We start from the raw sequence: 19,811 nt of genomic DNA, 5'->3' as shown, positions 1-19,811 counted from the left end.
TCACTGTGTGCCCATGGTTGGTGTGTTTCTCACTGTGTGCCAGGGTTGGTGTGTTTCTCACTGTGTGCCGGGGTTGGTGTGTTTCTCACTGTGTGCCTGGGTTGGTGTGTATCTCAATGTTTGCCAGGGTTAGTGTGTTTCCCACTGTGGGCCAGGGTTAGTGTTTTTCCCACTATGTGCCAGGGTTAGTGTGTTTCTCACTGTGTGCCAGGGTTGGTGTGTTTCTCACTGTATGCCAGGGTTGGTGTGTTTCTCACTGTGTGCCAGGGTTGGTGTTATTCTCACTGTGTTCCGGGGTTGGTGTGTTTCTCACTGTGTGCCAGGGTTGGTGTGTATCTCACTGTGTGCCAGGGTTGGTGTGTATCTCACTGTGTGCCAGGGTTGGTGTGTTTCTCACTGTGTGCCAAGGTTGGTGTGTTTCTCACTGTGTGTCAGGGTTGGTGTGTTTCTCACTGTGTGACAGGGTTGGTGTGTTTCTCACTGTGTGCCAGGGTTTCTCACTCTGTGCCAGGGTTGGTGTGTTTCCCTCTCTGTGCCAGGGTTGGTGTGTTTCTCACTGTGTGCCAGGGTTGGTGTGTTTCTCACTGTGTGCCAGGGTTGGTGTGTTTCCCACTCTGTGCCAGGGTTGGTGTGTTTCTCACTGTGTGCCAGGGTTGGTGTGTTTCTCACTGTGTGCCAGGGTTGGTGTGTTTCTCACTGTGTGCCAGGGTTGGTGTGTTTCTCACTGTGTGCCAGGGTTGGTGTGTTTCTCACTGTGTGCCAGGGATGGTCTGTATCCCACTGTGATCCAGGGTTGTTGTGTTTCCACTGTGTGACAGGGTTGGTGTGTTAATCACTGTGTGCCAGGGTTGGTGTGTATCTCACTGTGTGCTAGGGTTGGTGTGTATCTCACTGTGTGCCAGGGTTGGTGTGTTTCTCACTGTGTGCCAGGGTTGATGTGTTTCCCACTGTGTGCCAGGGTTGGTGTGTTTCTCACTGTGTGCCAGGGTTGGTGTGTTTCTCACTCTGTGCCAGGGTTGAAGTGTTTCTCACTGTGTGCCAGGTTGGTGTGTTTCTCACTGTGTGCCAGGGTTGGTGTGTTTCTCACTGTGTGCCAGGTTGGTGTGATTTTCACTGTGTGTCAGGGTTGGAGTGTTTCTCACTGTGTGCCAGGGTTGGTGTGTTTCTCACTGTGTGACAGGGTTGTTGTGTATCTCACTGTGTGACAGGGTTGGTGTGTTTATCACTGTGTGCCAGGGTTGGTGTGTATCTCACTGTGTGCTAGGGTTGGTGTGTTTCTCACTGTATGCCAGGGTTGATGTTTTTCTCACTGTGTGCCAGGATTGGTGTGTTTCTCACTGTGTTCCAGGGTTGGTGTGTTTCTCACTCTGTGCCAGGGTTGGTGTGTTTCTCACTGTGTTCCAGTGTTGGTGTGTTTCTCACTGTGTGCCAGGGTTTCTCACTCTGTGCCAGGGTTGCTGTGTTTCTCACTGTGTGCCAGGGTTGGTGTGTTTCTCACTGGGTGCCACGGTTTCTCACTGTGTGCCAGGGTTGGTGTGTTTCTCACTGTCTGCCAGGGTTTTTCACTGTGTGCCAGGGTTGGTGTGTTTCTCACTGGGTGCCAGGGTTTCTCACTGTGCGCCTGTTTCGGTTTGTTTCTCACTGTGTGCCAGGGTTGGTGTGTTTCTCACTGTTTGCCAGAATTTCTCAATGTGTGCCAGGGTTGGTGTGTTTCTCACTGTGTGCCAGGGTTGATGTGTTTCTCACTGTATGCCAGGGTTAGTGTGTTTCTCACTGTGTGCCAGGGTTGGTGTGTTTCTCACTCTGTGCCTGTATTTGTGTGTTTCTCACTGTATGCCAGGGTTGGTGTTTTTCTCACTGTGTGCCAGGATTGGTGTGTTTCTCACTGTGTTCCAGGGTTGGTGTGTTTCTCACTCTGTGCCAGGGTTGGTGTGTTTCTCACTGTGTGCCAGTGTTGGTGTGTTTCTCACTGTGTGCCAGGGTTTCTCACTGTGTGCCAGGGTTGGTGTGTTTCTCACTGGGTGCCAGGGTTGTTGTGTTTCACACTTTGTGACAGGATTGGTGTGTTAATCACTGTGTGGCATGGTTGGTGTGTATCTCACTGTGTGCTAGGGTTGGTGTGTATCTCACTGTGTGCCAGGGTTGGTGTGTTTCCCACTGTGTGCCAGTGTTGATGTGTTTCCCACTGTGTGACAGGGTTGGTGTGTTTCTCATTGTGTGCCAATGTTGGTGTGTTTCCCACTCTGTGCCCGGGTTGGTGTGTTTCTCACTTTTTGCCAGGGTTGGTGTGTTTCTCACTGTGTGTCAGGGTTGGTGTGTTTCTCACTGTGTGACAGGGTTGGTGTCTATCTCACTGTGTGACAGGGTTGTTGTGTTTCTCACTGTGTGCCAGGGTTGGTGTGTATCTCACTGTGTGCTAGGGTTGGTGTGTATCTCACTGTGTGCCAGGGTTGGTGTGTTTCGCACTGTGTGCCAAGGTTGGTGTGATTTTCACTGTGTGTCAGGGTTGGAGTGTTTCTCACTGTGTGACAGGGTTGGTGTGTTTCTCACTGTGTGACAGGGTTGTTGTGTATCTCACTGTGTGACAGGGTTGGTGTGTTAATCACTGTGTGCCAGGGTTGGTGTGTATCTCACTGTGTGATAGGGTTGGTGTGTTTCTCACTGTATGCCAGGGTTGATGTTTTTCTCACTGTGTGCCAGGATTGGTGTGTTTCTCACTGTGTTCCAGGGTTGGTGTGTTTCTCACTCTGTGCCAGGGTTGGTGTGTTTCTCACTGTGTTCCAGTGTTGGTGTGTTTCTCACTGTGTGACAGGGTTGGTGTGTTTCTCACTGTGTGACAGGGTTGTTGTGTATCTCACTGTGTGACAGTGTTGGTCTGTTTCTCACTGTGTGACAGGGTTGCTGTGTTTCTCACTGTGTGCCAGGGTTGGTGTGTTTCCCACTTCGTGCCAGGGTTGGTGTGTTTCTCACTGTTTGACATTTTTGGTGTGTTTCTCACTGTGTGACAGGGTTGGTGTGTTTCCCACTCTGTGCCAAGGTTGGTGTGTTTCTCACTGTGTGCCAGGGTTTGGTGTGTTTCTCACTGTGTGGCAGGGTTGGTGTGTTTCCCACTGTGTGCCAGGGTTGGTGTGTTACTCACTGTGTGCCAGCGTTGGTGTGTTTCCCACTGTGTGCCAGGGTTGGTGTGTTTCCCACTGTGTGCCAGGGTTGATGTGTTTCTCAATGTGTGCCAGGGTTCGTGTGTTTCTCAATTTGTGCCAGGGTTGGTGTGTTTCTCACTGTGTGACAGGGTTGGTGTGTTTCTCACTTTGTGACAGGGTTGGTGTGTATCTCACTGTGTGACAGTGTTGGTGTGTTTCTCACTGTGTGGCATGGTTGTTGTGTTTCTCACTATATGCCAGGGTTGGTGTGTATCTCAATGTGTGCCAGGGTTGGTGTGTATCTCACTGTGTGCAAGGGTTGGTGTGTTTCTCACGATATGCCAGTGTTGGTGTGTTTCTCACTGTGTGACAGGGTTGGTGTGTATCCCACTGTGTGCCTGGGGTTGTATGTTTCTCACTGTGTGACAGGGTTGGTGTGTATCTCATTGTGTACCAGGGTTGGTGTGTTTCTCAATGTGTGCCAGGGTTGGTGTGTTTCTCAATCTGTGCCTGGGTTGGTGTGTTTCTCACTGTGTTCCAGGGTTTGTGTGTTTCTTACTGTGTGCCAGTGTTGGTGTGTTTCTCACTGTGTGCCAGTGTTGGTGTGTTTCTCACTGTGTGCCAGGGTGGTGTGTTTCTCACTATATGCCAGGGTTGGTGTGTTTCTCACTGTGTGCCAGGGATGGTGTGTTTCTCACTGTGTGCCAGGGTTGTTGTGTTTCACACTTTGTGACAGGATTGGTGTGTTAATCACTGTGTGGCATGGTTGGTGTGTATCTCACTGTGTGCTAGGGTTGGTGTGTATCTCACTGTGTGCCAGGGTTGGTGTGTTTCCCACTGTGTGCCAGTGTTGATGTGTTTCCCACTGTGTGACAGGGTTGGTGTGTTTCTCATTGTGTGCCAATGTTGGTGTGTTTCCCACTCTGTGCCCGGGTTGGTGTGTTTCTCACTTTTTGCCAGGGTTGGTGTGTTTCTCACTGTGTGCCAGGGTTGGTGTGTTTCTCACTGTGTGCCAAGGTTGGTGTGATTTTCACTGTGTGTCAGGGTTGGAGTGTTTCTCACTGTGTGACAGGGTTGGTGTGTTTCTCACTGTGTGACAGGGTTGTTGTGTATCTCACTGTGTGACAGGGTTGGTGTGTTAATCACTGTGTGCCAGGGTTGGTGTGTATCTCACTGTGTGCTAGGGTTGGTGTGTTTCTCACTGTATGCCAGGGTTGATGTTTTTCTCACTGTGTGCCAGGATTGGTGTGTTTCTCACTGTGTTCCAGGGTTGGTGTGTTTCTCACTCTGTGCCAGGGTTGGTGTGTTTCTCACTGTGTTCCAGTGTTGGTGTGTTTCTCACTGTGTGCCAGGGTTTCTCACTCTGTGCCAGGGTTGCTGTGTTTCTCACTGTGTGCCAGGGTTGGTGTGTTTCTCACTGGGTGCCACGGTTTCTCACTGTGTGCCAGGGTTGGTGTGTTTCTCACTGTCTGCCAGGGTTTTTCACTGTGTGCCAGGGTTGGTGTGTTTCTCACTGGGTGCCAGGGTTTCTCACTGTGCGCCTGTTTCGGTTTGTTTCTCACTGTGTGCCAGGGTTGGTGTGTTTCTCACTGTTTGCCAGAATTTCTCAATGTGTGCCAGGGTTGGTGTGTTTCTCACTTTGTGCCAGGGTTGATGTGTTTCTCACTGTATGCCAGGGTTAGTGTGTTTCTCACTGTGTGCCAGGGTTGGTGTGTTTCTCACTCTGTGCCTGTATTTGTGTGTTTCTCACTGTATGCCAGGGTTGGTGTTTTTCTCACTGTGTGCCAGGATTGGTGTGTTTCTCACTGTGTTCCAGGGTTGGTGTGTTTCTCACTCTGTGCCAGGGTTGGTGTGTTTCTCACTGTGTGCCAGTGTTGGTGTGTTTCTCACTGTGTGCCAGGGTTTCTCACTCTGTGCCAGGGTTGGTGTGTTTCCCACTGTGTGCCAGTGTTGATGTGTTTCCCACTGTGTGACAGGGTTGGTGTGTTTCTCATTGTGTGCCAATGTTGGTGTGTTTCCCACTCTGTGCCCGGGTTGGTGTGTTTCTCACTTTTTGCCAGGGTTGGTGTGTTTCTCACTGTGTGCCAGGGTTGGTGTGTTTCTCACTGTGTGCCAAGGTTGGTGTGATTTTCACTGTGTGTCAGGGTTGGAGTGTTTCTCACTGTGTGACAGGGTTGGTGTGTTTCTCACTGTGTGACAGGGTTGTTGTGTATCTCACTGTGTGACAGGGTTGGTGTGTTAATCACTGTGTGCCAGGGTTGGTGTGTATATCACTGTGTGCTAGGGTTGGTGTGTTTCTCACTGTATGCCAGGGTTGATGTTTTTCTCACTGTGTGCCAGGATTGGTGTGTTTCTCATTGTGTTCCAGGGTTGGTGTGTTTCTCACTCTGTGCCAGGGTTGGTGTGTTTCTCACTGTGTTCCAGTGTTGGTGTGTTTCTCACTGTGTGCCAGGGTTTCTCACTCTGTGCCAGGGTTGCTGTGTTTCTCACTGTGTGCCAGGGTTGGTGTGTTTCTCACTGGGTGCCACGGTTTCTCACTGTGTGCCAGGGTTGGTGTGTTTCTCACTGTCTGCCAGGGTTTTTCACTGTGTGCCAGGGTTGGTGTGTTTCTCACTGGGTGCCAGGGTTTCTCACTGTGCGCCTGTTTCGGTTTGTTTCTCACTGTGTGCCAGGGTTGGTGTGTTTCTCACTGTTTGCCAGAATTTCTCAATGTGTGCCAGGGTTGGTGTGTTTCTCACTTTGTGCCAGGGTTGATGTGTTTCTCACTGTATGCCAGGGTTAGTGTGTTTCTCACTGTGTGCCAGGGTTGGTGTGTTTCTCACTCTGTGCCTGTATTTGTGTGTTTCTCACTGTATGCCAGGGTTGGTGTTTTTCTCACTGTGTGCCAGGATTGGTGTGTTTCTCACTGTGTTCCAGGGTTGGTGTGTTTCTCACTCTGTGCCAGGGTTGGTGTGTTTCTCACTGTGTGCCAGTGTTGGTGTGTTTCTCACTGTGTGCCAGGGTTTCTCACTCTGTGCCAGGGTTGGTGTGTTTCTCACTGTGTGCCAGGGTTGGTGTGTTTCTCACTGGGTGCCAGGGTTGTTGTGTTTCACACTTTGTGACAGGATTGGTGTGTTAATCACTGTGTGGCATGGTTGGTGTGTATCTCACTGTGTGCTAGGGTTGGTGTGTATCTCACTGTGTGCCAGGGTTGGTGTGTTTCCCACTGTGTGCCAGTGTTGATGTGTTTCCCACTGTGTGACAGGGTTGGTGTGTTTCTCATTGTGTGCCAATGTTGGTGTGTTTCCCACTCTGTGCCCGGGTTGGTGTGTTTCTCACTTTTTGCCAGGGTTGGTGTGTTTCTCACTGTGTGTCAGGGTTGGTGTGTTTCTCACTGTGTGACAGGGTTGGTGTCTATCTCACTGTGTGACAGGGTTGGTGTGTTTCTCACTGTGTGCCAGGGTTGGTGTGTATCTCACTGTGTGCTAGGGTTGGTGTGTATCTCACTGTGTGCCAGGGTTGGTGTGTTTCTCACTGTGTGCCAAGGTTGGTGTGATTTTCACTGTGTGTCAGGGTTGGAGTGTTTCTCACTGTGTGACAGGGTTGGTGTGTTTCTCACTGTGTGACAGGGTTGTTGTGTATCTCACTGTGTGACAGGGTTGGTGTGTTAATCACTGTGTGCCAGGGTTGGTGTGTATCTCACTGTGTGCTAGGGTTGGTGTGTTTCTCACTGTATGCCAGGGTTGATGTTTTTCTCACTGTGTGCCAGGATTGGTGTGTTTCTCACTGTGTTCCAGGGTTGGTGTGTTTCTCACTCTGTGCCAGGGTTGGTGTGTTTCTCACTGTGTTCCAGTGTTGGTGTGTTTCTCACTGTGTGACAGGGTTGGTGTGTTTCTCACTGTGTGACAGGGTTGTTGTGTATCTCACTGTGTGACAGGGTTGGTGTGTTAATCACTGTGTGCCAGGGTTGGTGTGTATCTCACTGTGTGCTAGGGTTGGTGTGTTTCTCACTGTATGCCAGGGTTGATGTTTTTCTCACTGTGTGCCAGGATTGGTGTGTTTCTCACTGTGTTCCAGGGTTGGTGTGTTTCTCACTCTGTGCCAGGGTTGGTGTGTTTCTCACTGTGTTCCAGTGTTGGTGTGTTTCTCACTGTGTGCCAGGGTTTCTCACTCTGTGCCAGGGTTGCTGTGTTTCTCACTGTGTGCCAGGGTTGGTGTGTTTCTCACTGGGTGCCACGGTTTCTCACTGTGTGCCAGGGTTGGTGTGTTTCTCACTGTCTGCCAGGGTTTTTCACTGTGTGCCAGGGTTGGTGTGTTTCTCACTGGGTGCCAGGGTTTCTCACTGTGCGCCTGTTTCGGTTTGTTTCTCACTGTGTGTCAGGGTTGGTGTGTTTCTCACTGTTTGCCAGAATTTCTCAATGTGTGCCAGGGTTGGTGTGTTTCTCACTGTGTGCCAGGGTTGATGTGTTTCTCACTGTATGCCAGGGTTAGTGTGTTTCTCACTGTGTGCCAGGGTTGGTGTGTTTCTCACTCTGTGCCTGTATTTGTGTGTTTCTCACTGTATGCCAGGGTTGGTGTTTTTCTCACTGTGTGCCAGGATTGGTGTGTTTCTCACTGTGTTCCAGGGTTGGTGTGTTTCTCACTCTGTGCCAGGGTTGGTGTGTTTCTCACTGTGTGCCAGTGTTGGTGTGTTTCTCACTGTGTGCCAGGGTTTCTCACTCTGTGCCAGGGTTGGTGTGTTTCTCACTGTGTGCCAGGGTTGGTGTGTTTCTCACTGGGTGCCAGGGTTGTTGTGTTTCACACTTTGTGACAGGATTGGTGTGTTAATCACTGTGTGGCATGGTTGGTGTGTATCTCACTGTGTGCTAGGGTTGGTGTGTATCTCACTGTGTGCCAGGGTTGGTGTGTTTCCCACTGTGTGCCAGTGTTGATGTGTTTCCCATTGTGTGACAGGGTTGGTGTGTTTCTCATTGTGTGCCAATGTTGGTGTGTTTCCCACTCTGTGCCCGGGTTGGTGTGTTTCTCACTTTTTGCCAGGGTTGGTGTGTTTCTCACTGTGTGTCAGGGTTGGTGTGTTTCTCACTGTGTGACAGGGTTGGTGTCTATCTCACTGTGTGACAGGGTTGTTGTGTTTCTCACTGTGTGCCAGGGTTGGTGTGTATCTCACTGTGTGCTAGGGTTGGTGTGTATCTCACTGTGTGCCAGGGTTGGTGTGTTTCTCACTGTGTGCCAAGGTTGGTGTGATTTTCACTGTGTGTCAGGGTTGGAGTGTTTCTCACTGTGTGACAGGGTTGGTGTGTTTCTCACTGTGTGACAGGGTTGTTGTGTATCTCACTGTGTGACAGGGTTGGTGTGTTAATCACTGTGTGCCAGGGTTGGTGTGTATCTCACTGTGTGCTAGGGTTGGTGTGTTTCTCACTGTATGCCAGGGTTGATGTTTTTCTCACTGTGTGCCAGGATTGGTGTGTTTCTCACTGTGTTCCAGGGTTGGTGTGTTTCTCACTCTGTGCCAGGGTTGGTGTGTTTCTCACTGTTTGCCAGAATTTCTCAATGTGTGCCAGGGTTGGTGTGTTTCTCACTGTGTGCCAGGGTTGATATGTTTCTCACTGTATGCCAGGGTTAGTGTGTTTCTCACTGTGTGCCAGGGTTGGTGTGTTTCTCACTCTGTGCCTGTATTTGTGTGTTTCTCACTGTATGCCAGGGTTGGTGTTTTTCTCACTGTGTGCCAGGATTGGTGTGTTTCTCACTGTGTTCCAGGGTTTGTGTGTTTCTCACTCTGTGCCAGGGTTGGTGTGTTTCTCACTGTGTGCCAGTGTTGGTGTGTTTCTCACTGTGTGCCAGGGTTTCTCACTCTGTGCCAGGGTTGGTGTGTTTCTCACTGTGTGCCAGGGTTGGTGTGTTTCTCACTGGGTGCCACGGTTTCTCACTGTGTGCCAGGATTGGTGTGTTTCTCCCTATATGCAAGGGTTGGTGTGTTTCTCACTGTGTGCCAGGGTTGGTGTGTTTCCCACTGTGTGCCAGGTTTGATGTGTTTCTCACTGTGTGACAGGGTTTGTGTGTTTCTCACTGTGTGACAGGGTTGCTGTGTTTCCCACTCTGTGGCAGGTTTGGTGTGTTTCTCACTGTGTGCCGGGTTTGGTGTGTTTCTAACTGTTTGGCAGGATTGGTGTGTTTCCCACTGTGTGCCAGTGTTGGTGTGTTTCTCACTGTGTGCCAGCGTTGGTGTGTTTCCCACTCTGTGCCAGGGTTGGTGTGTTTCACACTGTCTGCCAGGGTTGGTGTGTTTCTCAATGTGTGCCAGGGCTTGTGTGTTTCTCACTGTGTGCCAGGGTTGGTGTGTTTCCCCCTGTGTGACAGGGTTGATGTGTTTCTCATTGTGTGCCAGGGTTGGTTTGTTTCCCACTGTGTGACAGTGTTGGTGTGTTTCTCACTGTGTGCCAGGGTTGGTGTGTTTCCCATTCTGTGCCAGCGTTGTTGTGTTTCTCACTGTGTGACAGGGTTGTTGTGTTTCTCACTGTTTGCCAGGGTTGGTGTGTTTCCCACTGTGTGCCAGTGTTGATGTGTTTCCCACTGTGTGACAGGGTTGGTGTGTTTCTCACTGTGTGACAGGGTTGGTGTGTATCTCACTGTGTGACAGGGTTGGTGTGTTTCTCACTGTGTGCCAGGGTTGGTGTGTATCTCACTGTGTGCCAGCGTTGGTGTGTATCTCACTGTGTGCCAGGGTTGGTGTGTTCCTCACTCTGTGACAGGGTTGGTGTGTTTCTCACTGTCTGACAGGGTTGGTGAGTATCTTATTGTGTGCCAGTGTTGGTGTGTTTCTCACTGTGTGCCAAGGTTGGTGTGTATCTCACTTTGTGACAGGGTTGGTGTGTTTCTCAATGTGTGCCAGGGTTTGTGTGTATCTCACTGTGTGCCAGGTTTGGTTTGTTTCTCACTGTGTGCCAGGGTTGGTGTGTTTCTCACTGTGTGCCAGGGTTAGTGTGTTTCTCACTGTGTGCCAGGGTTGGTGTGTTTCTCACTCTGTGCCAGTGTTGGTGTGTTTCTCACTGTGTGCCAGGGTTGGTGTGTTTCTCACTCTGTGCCAGGGTTGGTGTGTTTCTCACTGTGTGCCAGTGTTGGTGTGTTTCTCACTGGGTGCCAGGGTTTCTCACTGTGTGCCTGGGTTGGTTTGTTTCTCACTGTTTTCCAGGGTTGGTGTGTTTCTCACTGGGTGCCACGGTTTCTCACTGTGTGCCAGTGTTGGTGTGTTTCTCAATGTGTGCCAGGGTTGGTGTGTTTCTCACTGTCTGCCAGGGTTTCTCACTGTGTGCCAGGGTTGGTGTGTTTCTCACTGGGTGCCAGGGTTTCTCACTGTGTGCCAGTGTTGGTTTTTTTCTCACTGTGTGCCAGGGTTGGTGTTTTTCTCACTGTTTGCCAGCGTTACTCACTGTGTGCCAGGGTTGGTCTATTTCTCACTGTGTGCCAGGGTTGCTGTGTTTCTCACTGTGTGCCAGGGTTGGTGTGTTTCTCATTGTATGACAGGGTTGGTGTGTTTCTCACTGTGTGCCAGTGTTGGTTTTGTTTCCCACTGTGTGACAGGGTTGGTGTGTTTCTCACTGTTTGCCAGGGTTGGTGTGTTTCCCATTGTGTGCCAGCGTTGGTGTGTTTCTCACTGTGTGCCAGGGTTAGTGTGTTTCCCACTGTGTGCCAGGTTTGGTGTGTTTCTCACTGTGTGACTGGGTTGGTGTGTTTCTCACTGTGTGACAGGGTTGCTGTTTTTCCCACTCTGTGCCAGGGTTGGTGTGTTTCTCACTGTGTGCCAGGGTTTGGTGTGTTTCTAACTGTGTGGCAGGGTTGGTATGTTTCCCACTGTGTGCCAGTGTTGGTGTGTTTCTCACTGTGTGCCAGCGTTGGTGTGTTTCCCACTCTGTGCCAGGGTTGGTGTGTTTCACACTGTGTGCCAGGATTTGTGTGTTTCTCACTGTGTGCCAGTGTTGGTGTGTTTCACACTGTGTGCCAGGGTTTGTGTGTTTCTCATTGTGTGCCAGGGTTGGTTTGTTTCCCACTGTGTGACAGGGTTGGTTTGTTTCCCACTGTGTGACAGGGTTGGTGTGTTTCCCATTGTGTGCCAGCGTTGTTGTGTTTCTCACTGTGTGACAGGGTTGGTGTGTTTCTCACTGTGTGCCAGCGTTGGTGTGTTTCCCACTCTGTGCCAGGGTTGGTGTGTTTCACACTGTGTGCCAGGGTTTGTGTGTTTCTCATTGTGTGCCAGGGTTGGTTTGTTTCCCACTGTGTGACAGGGTTGGTTTGTTTCCCACTGTGTGACAGGGTTGGTGTGTTTCCCATTGTGTGCCAGCGTTGTTGTGTTTCTCACTGTGTGACAGGGTTGGTGTGTTTCTCACTGTGTGCCAGGGTTTGTGTGTTTCCCACTGTGTGCCAGTGTTGATGTGTTTCCCACTGTGTGACAGGGTTGGTGTGTTTCTCACAGTGTGCCAGCGTTGGTGTGTTTCCCACTGTGTGACAGCGTTGGTGTGTTTCTCACTCTGTGCCAGTGTTGGTGTTTTTCCCACTCTGTGCCAGGGTTGGTGTGTTTCTCACTTTTTGCCAGATTTGGTGTGTTTCTCACTGTCTGACAGGGTTGGTGTGTTTCTCACTGTTTGACAGGGTTGGTGTGTATCTCACTGTGTGACAGGGTTGGTGTGTTTCTCACTGTGTGCCAGGATTGGTGTGTATCTCACTGTGTGCCAGGGTTGGTGTGTATCTCACTGTGTGCCAGGGTTGGTGTGTTCCTCACTGTGTGACAGGGTTGGTGTGTTTCGCACTGTCTGACAGGGTTGTTGTGTATCTTACTGTGTGCCAGTGTTGGTGTGTTTCTCACTGTGTGCCAAGGATGGTGTGTATCTCACTTTGTGACAGGGTTGGTGTGTTTCTCAATGTGTGCCAGGGTTTGTGTGTATCTCACTGTGTGCCAGGTTTGGTTTGTTTCTCACTGTGTGCCAGGGTTGGTGTGTTTCTCACTGTGTGCCAGGGTTAGTGTGTTTCTCACTGTGTGCCAGGGTTGGTGTGTTTCTCACTCTGTGCCAGTGTTGGTGTGTTTCTCACTGTGTGCCAGGGTTGGTGTGTTTCTCACTCTGTGCCAGGGTTGGTGTGTTTCTCACTGGGTGCCAGGGTTTCTCACTGTGTGCCAGTGTTGGTTTTTTTCTCACTGTGTGCCAGGGTTGGTGTTTTTCTCACTGTTTGCCAGCGTTACTCACTGTGTGCCAGGGTTGGTCTGTTTCTCACTGTGTACCAGGGTTGCTGTGTTTCTCACTCTGTGCCAGTGTTGGTGTGTTTCCCACTCTGTGCCAGGGTTGGTGTGTTTCTCACTTTTTGCCAGATTTGGTGAGTTTCTCACTGTCTGACAGGGTTGGTGTGTTTCTCACTGTTTGACAGGGTTGGTGTGTATCTCACTGTGTGACAGTGTTGGTGTGTTTCTCACTGTGTGCCAGGGTTGGTGTGTATCTCACTGTGTGCCAGGGTTGGTGTGTATCTCACTGTGTGCCAGGGTTGGTGTGTTCCTCACTCTGTGACAGGGTTGGTGTGTTTCTCACTGTCTGACAGGGTTGTTGTGTATCTTACTGTGTGCCAGTGTTGGTGTGTTTCTCACTGTGTGCCAAGGATGGTGTGTATCTCACTTTGTGACAGGGTTGGTGTGTTTCTCACTGTGTGCCAGGGTTTGTGTGTATCTCACTGTGTGCCAGGTTTGGTTTGTTTCTCACTGTGTGCCAGGGTTGGTGTGTTTCTCACTGTGTGCCAGGGTTAGTGTGTTTCTCACTGTGTGCCAGGGTTGGTGTGTTTCTCACTCTGTGCCAGGGTTGGTGTGTTTCTCACTGTGTGCCAGTGTTGGTGTGTTTCTCACTGGGTGCCAGGGTTTCTCACTGTGTGCCTGGGTTGGTTTGTTTCTCACTGTTTTCCAGGGTTGGTGTGTTTCTCACTGGGTGCCACGGTTTCTCACTGTGTGCCAGTGTTGGTGTGTTTCTCAATGTTTGCCAGGGTTGGTGTGTTTCTCACTGTCTGCCAGGGTTTCTCACTGTGTGCCAGGGTTGGTGTGTTTCTCACTGGGTGCCAGGGTTTCTCACTGTGTGCCAGGGTTGGTTTTTTTCTCACTGTGTGCCAGGGTTGGTGTTTTTCTCACTGTTTGCCAGCGTTACTCACTGTGTGCCAGTGTTGGTCTGTTTCTCACTGTGTACCAGGGTTGCTGTGTTTCTCACTGTGTGCCAGGGTTGGTGTGTTTCTCATTGTGTGACAGGGTTGGTGTGTTTCTCACTGTGTGCCAGTGTTGGTTTGTTTCCCACTGTGTGACAGGGTTGGTGTGTTTCTCACTGTGTGCCAGGGTTGGTGTGTTTCCCACTGTGTGCCAGGTTTGGTGTGTTTCTCACTGTGTGACAGGGTTGGTGTGTTTCTCACTGTGTGACAGGGTTGCTGTTTTTCCCACTCTGTGCCAGGGTTGGTGTGTTTCTCACTGTGTGCCAGGGTTTGGTGTGTTTCTCACTGTGTGCCAGCGTTGGTGTGTTTCCCACTCTGTGCCAGGGTTGGTGTGTTTCACACTGTGTGCCAGGGTTGGTGTGTTTCTCACTGTGTGCCAGGGTTTGTGTGTTTCTCATTGTGTGCCAGGGTTGGTTTGTTTCCCACTGTGTGACAGGGTTGGTTTGTTTCCCACTGTGTGACAGGGTTGGTGTGTTTCCCATTTTGTGCCAGTGTTGTGTTTCTCACTGTGTGACAGGGTTGGTGTGTTTCTCACTGTGTGCCAGGGTTTGTGTGTTTCCCACTGTGTGCCAGTGTTGATGTGTTTCCCACTGTGTGACAGGGTTGGTGTGTTTCTCACAGTGTGCCAGCGTTGGTGTGTTTCCCACTGTGTGACAGCGTTGGTGTGTTTCTCACTCTGTGCCAGTGTTGGTGTGTTTCCCACTCTGTGCCAGGGTTGGTGTGTTTCTCACTTTTTGCCAGATTTGGTGTGTTTCTCACTGTCTGACAGGGTTGGTGTGTTTCTCACTGTTTGACAGGGTTGGTGTGTATCTCACTGTGTGACAGGGCTGGTGTGTTTCTCACTGTGTGCCAGGGTTGGTGTGTATCTCACTGTGTGCCAGGGTTGGTGTGTATCTCACTGTGTGCCAGGGTTGGTGTGTTCCTCACTGTGTGACAGGGTTGGTGTGTTTCTCACTGTCTGACAGGGTTGTTGTGTATCTTACTGTGTGCCAGTGTTGGTGTGTTTCTCACTGTGTGCCAAGGATGGTGTGTTTCTCATTCTGTGCCAGGGTTGGTGTGTTTCTCACTTTGTGCCAGTGTTGGTGTGTTTCTCACTGGGTGCCAGGGTTTCTCACTGTGTGCCAGGGTTGGTGTGTTTCTCACTGTTTTCCAGGGTTGGTGTGTTTCTCACTGGGTGCCACGGTTTCTCACTGTGTGCCAGTGTAGTTGTGTTTCTCAGTGTGTGCCAGGGTTGGTGTGTTTCTCACTGTCTGCCAGGGTTTCTCACTGTTTGCCAGGGTTGGAGTGTTTCTCACTGGGTGCCAGGGTTTCTCACTGTGTGCCAGTGTCGGTTTGTTTCTCACTGTGTGCCAGGGTTTTTGTTTTTCTCACTGTTTGCCAGAGTTACTCACTGTGTGCCTGGGTTGGTGTGTTTCTCACTGTGTGCCAGGGTTGGTGTGTTTCTCACTATATGCCAGGGTTGGTGTGTTTCTCATTGTGTGCCAGCGTTAGTGTGTTTCCCACTGTGTGTCAGCGTTGGTGTGTTTCTCACTCTGTGCCAGTGTTGGTGCGTTTCCCACTCTGTGCCAGGGTTGGTGTGTTTCTCACTTTTTGCCAGATTTTGGTGTGTTTCTCACTGTCTGACAGGGTTGGTGTGTTTCTCACTGTTTGACAGGGTTGGTGTGTATCTCACTGTGTGACAGGGTTGGTGTGTTTCTCACTGTGTGCCAGGGTTGGTGTGTATCTCACTGTGTGCCAGGGTTGGTGTGTATCTCACTGTGTGCCAGGGTTGGTGTGTTCCTCACTCTGTGACAGGGTTGGTTTGTTTCTCACTGTCTGACAGGGTTGTTGTGTATCTTACTGTGTGCCAGTGTTGGTGTGTTTCTCACTGTGTGCCAAGGATGGTGTGTATCTCACTTTGTGACAGGGTTGGTGTGTTTCTCAATGTGTGCCAGGGTTTGTGTGTATCTCACTGTGTGCCAGGGTTGGTGTGTTTCTCACTGTGTTCCAGGGTTGGTGTGTTTCTCACTCTGTGCCGGTGTTGGTGTGTTTCTCACTGTGTGCCAGGGTTGGTGTGTTTCTCATTCTGTGCCAGTGTTGGTGTGTTTCTCACTGGGTGCCAGGGTTTCTCACTGTGTGCCAGGGTTGGTGTGTTTCTCACTGTTTTCCAGGGTTGGTGTGTTTCTCTCTGGGTGCCACGGTTTCTCACTGTGTGCCAGTGTTGGTGTGTTTCTCACTGTGTGCCAGGTTTGGTGTGTTTCTCACTGTCTGCCAGGGTTTCTCACTGTGTGCCAGGGTTGGAGTGTTTCTCACTGGGTGCCTGGGTTTCTCACTGTGTGCCAGTGTGGGTTTGTTTCTCACTGTGTGCCAGTGTTGGTGTGTTTCTCTGTGTGTGCCAGGGTTGGTGTGTTTCCCAATGTGTGCCAGGGTTGGTGTGTTTCTCACTATATGCCAGGGTTGGTGTGTTTCTCACTGTGTGCCAGTGTTGGTGTGTTTCTCTGTGTGTGCCAGGGTTGGTGTGTTTCCCAATGTGTGCCAGGGTTGGTGTGTTTCTCACTGTGTGCCAGGGTTGTTGTGTTTCTCACTCTGTGCCAGGGTTGGTTTGTTTCTCACTGTGTGCCAGGGTTTGTGTGTTTCTCACTGTGTTTCAGGGTTTGTGTGTTTTTCACTATGTGCCAGGTTTGGTGTGTTTCTCACTGTCTGCCAGTGTTTCTCACTGTGTGCCAGGGTTGGTGTGTAGCTCGTGTTCCAAGGTTGGTGTGTTTCTCACTGCGTGCCAGGGTTAGTGTGTTTACTCATCTGATGCAGGGTTGGTGTGTTTCCCACTTTGTGCCAGGGTTGGTGTGTTTCTCACTGTGTGCCAGTGTTGGTGCATTTCTCACTGTGTGACAGGGTTGGTGTGTTTCTCACTGTGTGCCAGTGTTGGTGCGTTTCTCACTGTGTGACAGGGTTGGTGTGTTTCCCAATGTGTGCCAGGGTTGGTGTGTTTCTCACTGTGTGCCAGGGTTGTTGTGTTTCTCACTGTGTGCCAGGGTTGGTTTGTTTCTCACTGTGTGCCAGGGTTTGTGTGTTTCTCACTGTGTTTCAGGGTTTGTGTGTTTTTCACTATGTGCCAGGTTTGGTGTGTTTCTCACTGGGTGCCAGTGTTTCTCACTGTGTGCCAGGGTTGGTGTGTAGCTCGTGTTCCAAGGTTGGTGTGTTCCTCACTGCTTCCAGGGTTAGTGTGTTTACTCATCTGATGCAGGGTTGGTGTGTTTCCCACTTTGTGCCAGCGTTGGTGTGTTTCTCACTGTGTGCCAGTGTTGGTGTGTTTCTCACTGTGTGACAGGGTTGGTGTGTTTCTCACTGTGTGACAGGGTTGGTGTATTTCTCACTGTGTGACAGGGTTGGTGTGTATCTCACTGTGTGCCGCGGTTGGTGTGTTTCTCACTGTGTTCCATGGTTGTGTGTTCCTCACTGTATCGTAGGTTTGGTGTGTTTCCCGCTCTGATCCAGGGTTGGTGTGTTTCTCACTGTGTGCCGTGGTTGGTGTGTATCTCACTGTGTGCCAGGGTTTGTGCTTTTCTCTCTCTGTTCCAGTGTTGTTGTGATTCTCACAGTGTCCCAAGATTGGTGTGTTCTTCACTGCGTGCCAGGGTTAGTGTGTTTATTCATGTGTGCCAGGATTGGTGGGATTCTCACAGTGTGCCAGGGTTGGTGTGTTCCTCATTGTATGCTAGGGTTGTTGTGTTCCTCACTGTGTTCCAGTGTTGGTGTGTTTCTCACTGTGTCCCAAGATTGTTGTGTTCATCACTGCGTGCCAGGGTTAGTGTGTTTATTCATGTGTGCCAGGGTTGGTGGGTTTCTCACTGTGTGCCAGAGTTGGTGTGTTCCTCACTGTATGCTAGGGTCGTTGTGTTCCTCACTATATGCCAGGGTTGGTGTGGTTCTCACTGTGTGCCAGGGTTGGTGTGGTTCTCACTGTGTGCCAGGGTTGGTGTGTTTCTCACAGTGTGCCAGGGTTTCTCACTGTGTGCCAGGGTTGGTGGGTTTCTCACTGTGTGCCAGGGTTGGTGTGTTCCTCACTGTGTGCCAGGGTTGTTGTGTTCCTCACTGTGTTCCAGTGTTGGTGTGTTTCTCACAGTGTGCCACGGTTGTTGTGTTTCTCACAGTGTGCCACGGTTGTTGTATTTCTCACTGTGTGCCAGGGTTGGTGTGTTCCTCACTGTGTTCCAGCGTTGGTGTGTTTCTCACTGTGTGCCAGGGTTGGTGTGTTCCTCACTGTGTTCCAGGGTTGGTGTGTTTCTCACAGTGTGCCTGGGTTGGTGTATTTCTCCCTGTGTGCCTGTGTTAGTGTGTCCCTGGCTTTGTGCCCTCTGTATCTCAGTTGCTCACTGGTGCCCCTAGTGTGATCCACTCCCCTTCCATGAGTGAACCCTTGCTGTGAAGTCACGGTCTGTGTTTGTGTTGAATGGTGTTGCTGGTACCGCTCAGCCAGTAGCGCCCTGCAAGGTCTATCTGCAAACTCTAATGCACCAAGCCTCTGCCATTTGTAATGGGTGAAATTGGAAGGTTTGCTTGGATAATCCAACTTCTCCGCTCCGGAAACTTGATACCAGCATGGGGTGGTCAGTCCTCGAGACGTGGTGAGAGTGTTGATGGGATTTATTTCCCAGCGGAGTCTCTGATATTTGGTGATAACCCTGTTTTTGCCCAGTCATCGTTCGCTACTTCTCTGATTCTGTGAGCGTTCTCTCCACAAGTACTTTCCTATTTTTCTGTCCCTTTTTTCCAGGTTGAAAGACATGACACTTGTGCCTACGACTACCTGGAGATACGTGATGGTGACAGTGCCGACGCTGCTCTGATTGGCCAGTTTTGTGGCTACAATAAACCGAATGATATCAAATCCAGCTCGAACAAACTCTGGCTGAGGTTCGTGTCCGATGACTCAATCAGCAAGGCCGGTTTCGCAGCAAATTACTTCAAGGGTGCGTTTGGCTCTTTTTATTGAACCGTAGAATAGGACGCTACTGAAGGAGGCCATTCAGTCCATCGAGTCTGTGCTGGCCTTTTGAAGACCCATCCAGTTATGCCCACCCTCCCTCGTCCTGCAACAGTTTTATGTCTTCAATTATTTACCCAGTTCTCTTTTGACAATTCTTATTGATTCTGCTTCTGCCACCCTTTCCAGCAGATCATCTCCTCTCCTCTAGATCGTCACACTTCACTGTGTCCAATCTTTTAGCCCATGTGTTCCCTTTGCTTCGTTTGCCAGTTATATCTTTGGGTGAGAGTTCCCCCTCGAATGCAGAACGTTAGCTCAGTGCTTCAGTGACTCAGTTTCCGTTCTGGGGCCAGAGCTGGGTTGAGCCGTGTGGCTCCTGTCGTGTAATAAATCTTCTCCGCGTTGGAAGCTGTTCAGAGAAGGTTTACTAGACTAATACCTGGAATGGTTGGGTTGTCTTATGAGGAAAGGTTGGACAGACTAGGCTTGTATCCACTGGAGTTTTGAACAGTAAGAGGCAACTTGATTGAAATATGTAAGATCCTGAGGGATCCTGACAGGGTGGATGTGGGGAGAATGTTTCCTCTTGTGGGAGAATCTAGAACTGGAGGTCAAATAGCCATTTCTGCACTAACTAGGGGCACAGTTTTACAGCCGCAGGATTTTACTTCCCACTGAAGTCAGTAGAGTTTAGGATGACTCACCATATTTTACAGGGGCTGTAAAATTCTGGCCTAGGGGTCACAGTTTGAAAATAAGGGGTCGTTCAATTAATACAGAGATGAGGAGACATTGTTTCTCTCAGAGGGTGGTGAGTCTTTAGAACTCTCTTCCTCAAAGGTGGTGGGAGCAGAGTCTTTGAATATTTTTAAAGCAGAGGTAGATAGGTTCCTGATAAGCAAAAGGGGTGAAAGGTTATTGGGGGTAGGCAGGAATGTAGAGTTCTGGTTACAATCAGATCAGCCATGATTTTATTGACTGGCAGAGCAGACTGAAGGGGCTGAATGGCCTATTCCTGCTCCTAATTTGGATGTTTCTGTGCCCTAGTTCAGTAGGTTGCACTCTCGCCCCTGAGACTGAAGGCTCCAGGTTCAAGGGCCACTGCATAGATTTGATCAAAAAGCCCAGGCTGACACTCTCGTGCGGCACTGAGGGAGTGCAGCACTGTCAGAGCTGCTGCTTTTTGGATGAGGCATTAAACTGAGGCGCTGTCTGCACCCTGAGGTGGACCTTTAATGTGCTCGATGAGAAGCAGTGGAGTTCTCCGTGATGTCCTGCCCCAATATTTACCCCTCAATCAACATCACTCAAATACTCCAGTCATTACCATGTTGCTGCCTGTGGGAGTTTGCTGTGTGCAAATTGGTCTCCACCTTAGCACAACGACCATGTTTCAAACGTTTTCACTAATGTCCTTTAGGGAAGGAAATCGGCCATCCATACCTGGTCTGGCCTACACGTGACTCCAGACCCATAGTAAAGTGGTTGGCTCTGAGCTGCCC

The 19,811-nt window shown here is 50.3% G+C and overlaps 1 protein-coding gene across 1 annotated transcript in view; it reads left to right on the top strand.

Annotated features, from left to right (window-relative positions):
- LOC121270718 (tolloid-like protein 2) overlaps positions 1–19,811 on the top strand; it is a 689,999-nt gene that overhangs the window by 619,179 nt on the left and 51,009 nt on the right. Inside the window, exon 13 of the mRNA XM_041176081.1 lies at positions 18,097–18,292. Within this exon, the coding sequence (XP_041032015.1) occupies positions 18,097–18,292 (196 nt within the window). The remainder of the gene's footprint in view (positions 1–18,096; positions 18,293–19,811) is intronic.

This window comes from Carcharodon carcharias, chromosome 28 (assembly GCF_017639515.1).
Source record: "Carcharodon carcharias isolate sCarCar2 chromosome 28, sCarCar2.pri, whole genome shotgun sequence".
NCBI lineage: Eukaryota > Metazoa > Chordata > Chondrichthyes > Lamniformes > Lamnidae > Carcharodon > Carcharodon carcharias.
This window is presented reverse-complemented; position numbering and strand designations above follow the sequence as displayed.